General features: G+C 39.2%; 1 protein-coding gene across 1 annotated transcript in view; it reads left to right on the forward strand.

Moving 5' to 3' along the window:
- The window catches only part of spsb4a (splA/ryanodine receptor domain and SOCS box containing 4a), a 36,583-nt gene extending 33,767 nt beyond the window's left edge, over positions 1-2,816 (forward strand). The window contains exon 3 of the mRNA XM_060873902.1: positions 1,845-2,816. Within this exon, the coding sequence (XP_060729885.1) occupies positions 1,845-1,972 (128 nt within the window). The 3' untranslated portion in view covers positions 1,973-2,816. The remainder of the gene's footprint in view (positions 1-1,844) is intronic.
- Positions 2,817-11,477: the final 8,661 nt, after the last annotated feature.

Raw genomic sequence — 11,477 nt, forward strand, 5'->3', positions numbered from 1 at the left:
TTTGCTTTTTTGCTTTTACCAATCGTATCACAGCAGGCTGTATTATATTACTGTGTATATTGATTTCATATCTTTGGCATGCATTTTCCCTCTTTTGCATAAATAGTGGTGTCTTATCTAATTTGGTAAGCCGACCTTGAAGCCAGCAGGGTCTTGTATTTGTGAGTATGGTGTAGAAAAGAAATCCTGAGTGTTTTTCTGTGAGGAGAGGTAGGAGGTAAATGATAATGGGTATTGAGGCTGCGATGGAATATGACTACCTCATCAATCACTGCTAGCATGAATGCATGGTTTCTCTATTAATGTCCAAACTTATGATTCCAACCAGCCTTAATATAGACCTTCACAACAAAAAAATATTAGCTAATATCATCCAGGACATTTAATATGATTTCACTTAAATGAAAATTCCAACTTTGAACCCGCTAACTATAAGATATTAATCTTTAGAATTAATTTGTGGTAAAAGACTAAAGAGAAGCTCTTTTTTATTTTACGTCCACCACTTTAAGAACCTCTTGAGAACCTCTGCTTCAAGCAACTGAGAAGCAAACAGCTGTGTTAGCAATTGCTACGACAATGACACCTAACTGCATGAGCAAACAGATTTATATCATCCACCATTATGTAGTACTGAAATACATGAGGTACATGATTGTTCTAGCTGATTCAGTCCTTTCCCTGGCTTCACATTTTGGAAGCAAATTGACGACATGCCATGCAGAACACATTAGCACTCTGGGATGTCAGATGTGAAAAAGCATGACACGTCATTTACTAACAATCCTACATCATTCTCTGTAACGTTTGATTAGTCTCAGTTAGCTGAAGCTGTCGGTAGCAGTGAGGGAGCATGTAAGGCACATGGTGTCTGGTTATAGCCAGATGGGTAACAGAAGTATCATTTGGAAGAACTGGCTCCATTGGCAAGTAGTATCAATTATTCAAAAACTCTGTCAGTTGGAGTGGAAGGGTGTTCAGTGACGGGAGATTTGGAGTGACGGGAAAATACTATCCATCTTGCCACGCATAAACAGATGTGTTGAATTATTTTGTGTTCTGCTTTGGCTAAAGTTGTGAAACACTTGACAGAGCTTCACTGGTACCAATCAGGACTTCAGGCTCCATGACACTGCAATAATCCTACATAAATATTTATAACAAACTTATTCCAGTAGGCAGGTGGTATTCTGCTTCACAGCTTCCTCGTCTGTGGTTCGATCCTGAGCTTAGGTTACAGTCTGTGTGGAGTTTCACATGTTCTTCCTTTGTCAGTGTGGGTTTTCTGCCACCTTCTAAAAACAGATGGATTACAAGGATTCATCACCCTTATCTGTTTTCTTGAGATGTACTGTACCAGCATCAGCATGTATTCCTGAGATAGTCTGTGTGATAGTCTGTTGTGATAGTTCTGACACAATCCTGACTAGGATGAATAGCTTACTCAAGATGGATGGATGGATGGATGGATGGATGGATGGATGAATGAATGAACGAATGTATATTCCTATATGCCATTTTTATCATTTAAAACCCAATTGCCAAACTGCCAGCTATTCTGTAGGCACATTTGGCTGGTAACCATGAGGAAAACTGCTTTATTTACACAACCTGACCTTGATTAGTTTTATTTACACAACTAAAAATGCAAACATGCCCACAACAATCCCACACAGACACAACATCTAAAGTCAGATGGCCTGACAGAACATCCATTCTAAAACAGCGCACCAAAAATGATCTTTAAGTGAGTAGGATGTATGAAAAACTGTTTACATTTCATATTAGCACAAACTAATATTTTTTTTTCTCTCTCTCTCTCTCTCTTTCTGCTTCTTTTTTAGCTGAGCCACTGCCTCTTATGGACCTGTGTAGGAGAGCGGCACGTCTAGCTCTGGGCCGTGACAGATTGCAACAGATTGAGACCTTGCCTTTACCCCAATCTCTGAAAAATTACCTCCAATACCAATGATGTTGACAGATCCACGCAAACACACACACAGCATCTCGATCGCCTAAGAACAGACCACCAAGGGCAAATGTTTACACTACAATCTGTGGCTACTACCAGAGATGTTCTGTTTCTTCCTACATTTTTTTTTCTGGATTTTGGACGGCATGAAGGAGTGGACCGTGAGGTTAGAGTGTAAGGATGGCGCAGTGTCCGCCGCTGTTAGTCTCTCCCTGAATGTTAGGGCTTGGCAAAAAAAAGTTGAAGAACCTTGAGAATGCTCATTCAAAGAATGCTTAAAACATTCCAGAAGGAAACCAGGCACCTTAGAGGCCAGACTCTGGAGCTGGAGCTGGAGCCGTATAGGGTTTCAAGCAGGTCTTACCTTTGCACAAGGGCGACCACTAACCACATTAAGACCCAATTAATGAGTCTAGTCAATAGGTGCACTGATGCAGCACAAACACTCCAAGCAAACATTTCCCACTTGATCTAATTTAAGTAATTTTCCTGAGTGTGTACCTTAATTTTAAGGTGAGTGTGATTCTCCCCATGGTTGATTTATGAATATTATGATACAGATCCTGTTACAAGTTTATTTCAATGTTTTCTTTTATTTATCTGGATTTAATTCCTTTTTAATGAAAATGACACTGTGCATACGAGCACAGGGACGTGATAAATCCATCCCAAATGGCTTTTTATTTGAAACCAGGATGCTGCTTTTTTCTATTATTATTATTATAATTATTATTATAATTATTATTATTATTGATGCTGGTTTGTCTGCCTGATCAAACAGGAGATCTGCAGTAAACAGAGGAATGTAAGGACACCGCTAAACATTAGTATATTTAAAAATGTGAATAAAATCCAAGTGAATGAGAACAATGTTGCACTGTTGTGCGTGTGTGTGTGTGTGTGTGTGTGTGTGTGTGTGTGTGTGTGTGTGTGTGTGTGTGTGTGTGTGTAGAGGAAGAAGGTATTGTGTAAATCTATTTATAGCAAAACTCAAAACATAATTAGAGATGATTTTATGTCATACTGACACTTCATAATAACTGAAAAGTGGCACTAAGAAGAAGAATTACAAGAAGATGGTATTCCATAATACCGTCCTTTAACATCTTTAGCTCAAACACTCAAAATAAAAACAAAATATGTTTACTTCTGGATGTGACCACAGATAGAACTGAAAAATACATATAATATATATTATGTCAGTGTTGCAGTGAAATCGTCCTTCAGATAAATGTGATGTCCCGCTTTGGGACCAAACAAATGTGAAAGCAGACTTTGATTTAATCCTCAGCTGTCAGCTAATGAGTCTGGAGGCGTTTATAGTGAATTACATACTGCCATTTTGCAACAGCTTTTAAATGATATAAATATTAATTATATATTATATATATATATATATATATATATATATATATATATATATATATATATATTCACATATACAGCTAAGTTTAGTTATTTCATATGTATTTGTTGGATTTTTTTATTACCTTATTACAGTAATAAAAAAACAAAACATGGGCAAGTGAGTATTCCTTGTCAGGTTTTTTTTTTTTCACTTTTGTCTTAATGATTATACATGTTAGGACATTTCTACTGAAAAAGGGCAAAAAAAAAAAAAAAAAAAAAAGGCCAGCTAATACCAACAATACTAACCTAAAGGTAATAATTATTCAATATCAGCATGTCCCGAAGTGTTATTAGTCTTATACTACTTATACAATTCTTTTTATTTAAAAAAATACATTTAACATTTAGCTCACCAGAAAACAGAACGTATTATAATATTTATAATTAGTCCTTGTGAATGAGGTGTCACGGTGCAGGAAATATGCAACGGTCAATCATTCAATGCCTTTTCATTGAGTGTTTCCATTAGACATAATTGTGTGTGTGAAAACAGACAGACAGACAGACAGACAGAGAGAAACAGAGACAGGGAACTCATTCACCACTGTGGGGCCTTTGTGAATACAGTGTGAAAAGAGCGAGGCATCCTTCTTGCACTTCCTCGTCTCCATTGGGACAAAGTGTCGTATCAGAGAGAATGGAGATATAAATAGTGACATATCTACAGCAGCATTCAGACTGGGAGCTTCTCAGTGACACATATGACCTCATGACCTCCAGACTGTATGCAGGTGCATCCTGGATTCAATAAACTCCTGAGAGCGTTCTCAGTGTTGTTTTCGTGAAAATGACGCTAATAGACATTGCAAACAAGCGCTGATGGTTGGTTGTGATATTAAATGGTAGGCTAAAATCTACCAACAACAATATGAATGAGATTTCATCCCTGAAATAAAAATGTGTGTGATTTTTATTTATGCTATTCTAAATTTCATTGCAAACATGGTAGATCAGAGTCAAGAGACTCCCAAAAGTCTTCTTATTGAATAAGAGATTACATGGATTTCATTCTGAATTGAAATTCAGCATGGTTGCTTTTGTCTGTCATGTAGCACACCAAAACATGGAGATATAACAAGATAAACAACGATAAGATGTACAAACAGTTTGTTTTTCTTTCTCTCTCTCTGAGTAAATAAAGCATTCCCCATCTCGCAAGTCTGCTGCTGCTGTTCCCACCCTCTTTACTTCCTGTTTGGCTGATTTTCCCCTTAGCTTCCTTCAAGTCCCGACAAATCACCTCTAGGTCTACAACACCAAGAACAAGCTTTAACTACAATTTTATGGAAGGAATTGCATCAGAGATGAAGCTAACATGTAAAGCGTACCACAACGGCACAGCTGACAGACAACAAAGGTAAAGGATGAACAAAAAGGAAGTGGAGCACAGGCATATGTTCATACTGTATTACACAATAGACACCAGGGTATTTTGGTACAGATTAAAGAAGTATCATGTGAATTATGAAGTATCATGGGAAGACCTTCGTAAGTGAGTTAAAAAGCAGGCTTGGGTGGTGATCAAAATATGATAGTGGATCAAAAAGGGATTTCAGATATGTCTAGTATTCTGGTTATCCAGAATCAGAATCAGAATCAGAAAGGTCTTTATTGCCAAGTATGTTTTCACATACGAGGAATTTTTTCTAGTACAGGAGCTCCACAGTGTAAACATATAGCAATGGTAAGGCATGAACACATAAATAATAGACCGTTGTATGTGCAAATTGAAATATAAGTGTGCAAATTAATGTAAAGTTGTGCAAATTCAAATATAGATGTGCAAAATAAAATATAAATGCGTACTTGTAGACAATGTAAGAATAGGTTTTGTTCTGTGTATGTTAGGTGTTCATCAGATGTATGTTAGTGTTCATCAGATGGATTGCCTGAGGGAAGAAACTGTTCCTATATCTGGTCGTTTTGGTGCTCAGGGCTCTGTAGCGTCGGCCAGATGGCAACAGTTCAAATAGTAAGCGTGCTGGATGTGAAGGGTCCAGAGTGATTTTCTTTGTCCTTTTGCTCACTCTGGAGAAGTACAGGTCTTGGAGTGTGGGTAGAGTTGTGCCAATGATTCGCTCAGCAGTCCGGACTACCCTCTGTAGTCTCCTGAGGTCAGATTTGGTGGCTGAGCTAAACCAAACAGTCACTGAAGTGCAGAGGATGGATTCGATGATAGCAGTGTAGAACTGTTTCAGCAGATCCTGTGGCAGGTTGAACTTCTTCAGCTGGCGAAGGAAGTACAACCTCTGCTGAGCCTTTTTCACAATGGAGCCAATGTGAATGTCCCACTTCAGGTCCTGGGAGATTGTGGTTCCCAGGAATCTGAATGACTCCACTGCTGTCACAATGCTGTCCATGATGGTGAGTGGGGGGAGAGCAGGGGGGTTTCTCCTGAAGTCCACGATCATCTCCACTGTCTTGAGCGTGTTCAGCTCCAGGTTGTTAAGGCTGCACCAGACAGCCAGCTGTTCAACCTCCAGTCTGTAAGCAGACTTGTCACCGTCCTGGATGAGGCCGATCAGTGTGGTGTCATCTGCAAACTTCAGGAGCTTGACAGAGGGCAGAGTCATGAGAGGTGCAGTCATTCGTGTTCAGAGAGAAGAGCAGTGGGGAGAGAACACAGCCCTGGGGGGCGCCAGTGCTGATGGTGCGGGTGCTGGATTTGAGTTTCCCCAGTCGCACTAGCTGCTGCCTGTCTGTGAGAAAGCTGGTGATCCACTGACAGACAGAGGAGGGCACGGATCCAGATCCTCTATTTGGACCTGTTTCCAGACCTGGAAGGCTTGAAGAACCTTGCGTGAACAAAAGTTGTGGGAAAGCTTAAATGGCTAAGGTTAAAGTATAGTGTACATGGTAACACGTGAAGAAAATGTTTCCCCAAAGCTACATATTCATATGATGAAAAACTATGCAAAAATGCGAAAAAGGGAGACTGGGTTGGGGACATGACGATGTAAAATGGACCAAAAATAGATTTTTATGTCTCATCAGTGTATGTACATCTTGCTCTATGAATTGAAAATTCAGCTGCCTACCTTCTCATAGCACCATATCACACCTTTACTTCACCAGCTCCATTGACTTCCCATAAAGCATCAAATTTCATCATTCTCTTTAATTAGAAATGCTTAAATCAACCAGTTTCTTAATCACCTCCTTTCTGTCTGACGAAACACCCTTTTTCAAACAACTAAAGGAGATTAAACATGTATAGACGTTTGCTGTGTCGCTCAAACATCCGCTTCCTGTGGACATTCAAAGTGACATAAAGTGCCAGACTCTGTAACACAAGCTAGAATGCTGGGTCAAAGAATATTGCACAAGTGACCATTTTTAAATCTCACAATAAAAACCAAATATCTGAACTGTGATTTTCAGTTATTTGTTAACTAGTGTTTTTTTTTTTCCAGTATGTCTAGCCATAGTTGTTCACTATTATACCACAGCACCACTGTAAATGGACAAATGTAGAATTTTTGATTTGTTAATTAACAAAAGATAATTTAGTTTGTGTATTATTCCTATTATTCTCTCCATCTCTTGAACTGGTTAGGAATATTCTGCTTGTTATCTCATTAGACACTTGGTTCTACTCGTCATTTCACAAATGACCTTTTTTTCGCTGACTTGGGACTTTCTGGAGATGTCAACCTTGCTTTCTTTTTTCAAGGACTCTCTCTCTCTCTCTCTCTCTCTCTCTCTCTCTCTCTCTTCATTCCTTTTCTCATAATTTGCCAAGCATGACAAATGGCAATAGACCTCTCTATCCACTTTCCAGTCAAATCTGTTACACAGACAACCTAGAACAATACAAACTGTCTCACACACCCTGAACTTCTCTGTACTATTTTGCTTTATTTAAGCCCTACTAACCCCAATCTTTCAAAATTAGCTTTGGGATTTCCTTTTCTATGGCATGCAAGTTCAGAGATCACCGTCTGAAAATGGGCACATGCAAGACCACAGGCTGCCCTCTACAGGATGACAGTGGTAGTTACAAATTATTTAAAATGATAGACATAAATGAAGCACCATCCTGCATGGAGAAAGTCTTTAAATCGACAACAACAATAATAAGTGTGAGGACTAATGACACAAAGTCATATCACAGGCCAGGATAATGCAAACACATTTGGCTTTTGATTGGCTAGTGTTATTGTGATCGACAGAGGAAAGAGAGAATGTCTTGGGTGTGCCACAAGGAGCCCTGGGACATGTGGCTGAATTATTGCAAAGAGCCAAAACCCTGACATAGAAATCATGTTAGAATCTGTGGAAGCTGATTTCTTTACTCAGTGAAAGTTAAAATAAGTGTGATGTGATGTGAATTGATTGACCAGCAGAGGGCGGCACTGCATTAGAAAAGAGCTTGTATTCAAAGCTATGGGAAAATCATAAACACAATGTATTCTGAAAATTATAAAAGCATGAAGGATGTTCTGAGGAAAATTTATAAAAATCATTTATAGCGTTTATCAGACACCGTTATACAGAGTAGCAATTAGTTTTTCATTGAAATACTAAGACAATACTTCATTGAAGTCCTAGTGAGTCACACTCACTCACTCATTCATTCATCTTCTACCTCTTATCCGAACTACCTCAGGTCACGGGGAGCCTGTGCCTATCTCAGGAGTCATTGGGCATCAAGGCAGGATACACCCTGGACGGAGTGCCAACCCATCGCAGGGCACACACACACACTCTCATTCACTCACGCAATCACACACTACAGACAATTTTCCAGAGATGCCAATCAACCTACCATGTATGTCTTTGGACCGGAGGAGGAAACCGGAGTACCCGGAGGAAACCCCCGAGGCACGGAGAGAACATGTAAACTCCACACACACAAGGCGGAGGCGGGAATCGAACCCCCAACCCTGGAGGTGTGAGGCGAATGTGCTAACCACTAAGCCACCGTGCCCCCCAGAGGCCACACGTTATTCTATTTTTTCTTTCTTGTTTTGTCATGATAAAGACTTAATTTTTTCATTATCAAGACAAAACAACTTCTCGTTATCTCAACATAAAAAAGTTGTTTTGTCGTGATCACAACTTAATTTTCTCATGATGTCTGCATAAGAACATGCTCTAGAGCCAGCAAAAGCACAGTAACTCAGCATCATGGATGATCGAAAACAAGAAAGATCATGGCCTCCTCCTCCATCTACCTTACTCTATTCCCCCTCTTAATGTCCTCCAGAGAGCCCCATAACACAGTACCATATCAACCAGCTCTCGCTCATTACATTTAGATTTTTTTGAAATACCACTTCCCCTAATTATTATCTTTACCAGTCCAAATAGGTTTAGTTGGTCCTAATCCCCAAATATAAACAAGCCCCTAGTCTTTTTCAACCACCACAAGCCTAACTAGGCAGTAACTATAAGAAGAAGCAGCACAGTAAAATTCTTTTATTCACATATTCTGGCTTAGGAAGCTGGGGTCGGTTAGCAGGGTCAACCATAACACAGTACCCCTGGAGAAGAGGAGGTCCTTAATCAAGTACTAAAAGTACTAGGGCTTGAATCCCCAATGTACCACTCAGTAAACCAGGGCCTTAACCATTTAAACCACTGTTGCACATACTAAGGATGCTGTAAATCTGTGTTAATGAGCATAATCTTTGTTTCTCCCATGATCTTCATACCTGACGACTCACTCATTGGACACATGTATAGTGTGTACCCTAATCATATCTATATTTGTATCTGTTTCATTCCAAATAATATATGAAACATCATGTATGGTCTAAAATCGGGGTTCTCAAGAAAACCTGGAAGCAGCCATCATGAGGTGTAAAAGTTTGATTATGTCTACTGTAAGACCTTCAGCCTTAGAAAGCCTTGGAAAGTATAAATAACAGGTGTCAGATAAGAACTTTGTGAAAAGAGTCATTCCAATTAGTGCGCCATCTGGAGCCTGTCTGTGTTTGTGACACCATCATGACCTTCTTGTCTTCTTGTCTCTTCCTGGAGTGGCTAGAAGTCAACAAGTTCTTTCAGGCTTGGAGAGTTCATGTGGTTTGTCCTAAGCCGTCATATCTGTTTGAGTCTTTCACCGGTGGGCCTGGATCTGTCTAATTAGTTAAAGTGTGAACAATTTGTATTGGGGAACTGTGTTTCTGTGCATTTGAAAAGAAAACTTTTCAAATTATTTTGTTGTTTCAATTTATAGCTAGTGCAAAGAGCAGCAACTAGAAAAAATGAGTTGTGACACAACATTTCAGAGTTGACTTAAACATGCATAGTGAGAAGATGCACACTGAAATACTGCATTCGGACCTCAGCTGTTACTAGTGTTTTTCAGAAATGTGCATACAGGAATGAGTTTGATGAAAACATAGGAATTTTTTCTTTTGAGCAAATAGAAATAGTGACTGTTTTTATCTTTACCAAGCCAACATAGAGAAAATAGTAAATCATTCATATTCTGGCCCATTGCCAGGAGTACTGCTTGCTCAGAGACTTAGCAAGATCCAGGGTTATATAGATCAGTTTTCATCAACCATCTTTGCCAGTTATGTATAAAGAGATAACTTGGAAAAAGTCCAACAAAAAATTGAATTTTAACAAAAAAAAATATATACAAACATATTTTTCTGGAACTAACGAGTTTCACACACCCAGCATGAACAACAAAATACTTTATATGTAACTTGGCATCAAACCATCTACAATAATGCCACGTGTTGGACTGTGATGCCGAAATCTTAATATCAATAAATCAATATAATTAATTTGCAGTTTTACAGAAAATACAAAACTGTAAGAAAGACCACAAGCACTATATCCTCATCATATCCACAGCTGATGATAGGAAAATAATATCCAAAGTCACCCCATGTAATCGGCCCTGACAACACACATGGCTTTGAGCTCAGGGTAATTTGAAGTTCAGCTTGCTGGTGTCCTTGCTGACTATCTCCATTCTCTAATATTTCTATGGCAATGAAAATCTAACTGTGTCCTTTCTTGGTTATTACCACATTGTGTCACTCTTTTCATTCATGAAATGCTTTGAAAAGATCATTTTGAGGTACAGTACCTTGAAGAAGTATTCATTCCAGACATTCATTCCATTCACAGCTTTGCATGTCTGGATCCTGAGATTTCTTCCAATTTTTCTTGGAAAAATTGCCCACAATCTGTCAGATTGGATGCATACAGTTCTATGTTTCTCACTATGGTTTAGTACCACATGAGTGTAGCATTGCCAGTATGCTTGGGGTCATATCCCTTTTGAAAGGTAAAACCTCCACCCCAGCCTTAAGTCTCTTGGACAGGAGTAGGTTTGTTTTAAGACTGCCCTGTATGTGGCACCACCATTCATTCTTGACCAATCATTCCTGACCGTTTTCCCATCAATGTAACGCATTCCCTTAGTAAGACTTAATGCTACCACCAGTGTGTTTCACTATGAGGGTTGTGTTTTCAAGGTAATAAGCAATGCTGGGTTTCTGCCTAATTTTGGCAATTCTGCAAAGTTTGTTCCAGGGCAGAGAACTTGTTTCTTTAATATACCTTCTGGAAAACTCTAAACGGAATTAGTTTTTCATTAATAACTTTTATCTCACCAATAAACCTGAGCTTTGTGGGAGCTATGTCAGTCTCGTAACATTTTCTATCAGCAAAACTATGGCTCTCTCTTTTTAGCCTCTTAAGCCCTATTCGGACGGGATTAGTTTTACGTGAGGAGGTGGGGGTAAAGTAATTATTACCAGAGCTTCTCTGTGATTTTAGTCCCGTCCGAAAGTGCCATCTTGGTAATCATTACGGACAATGTCAGTAAAGATTACAGCGACTTTTACCTTCTGTAAAAAGGTCCGGAAAAATTACCTCAGGTAATACTAATCCCGTCCGAATAGACCCGCTGTAAATATGTACGGTAAAGTTCCGTCATTTCCTGTTTAAAAGTAGTTTTTGGCGCGTTTTGCAAGCATGGAGGCGCCATGTTGTCTGTTTGCGCACGTGATAACAGGAAGCAACGTCATACGCACATGACGACAAGGAGGTTACTGTGGTGCGTAAAGCGAGTTACCCCTCCCACTTCTGCTAGTTTTACTGAGATGTCTTGTCCCGTGCAAAT

Source organism: Tachysurus vachellii, chromosome 7 (assembly GCF_030014155.1).
Source record: "Tachysurus vachellii isolate PV-2020 chromosome 7, HZAU_Pvac_v1, whole genome shotgun sequence".
Taxonomy (NCBI): domain Eukaryota; kingdom Metazoa; phylum Chordata; class Actinopteri; order Siluriformes; family Bagridae; genus Tachysurus; species Tachysurus vachellii.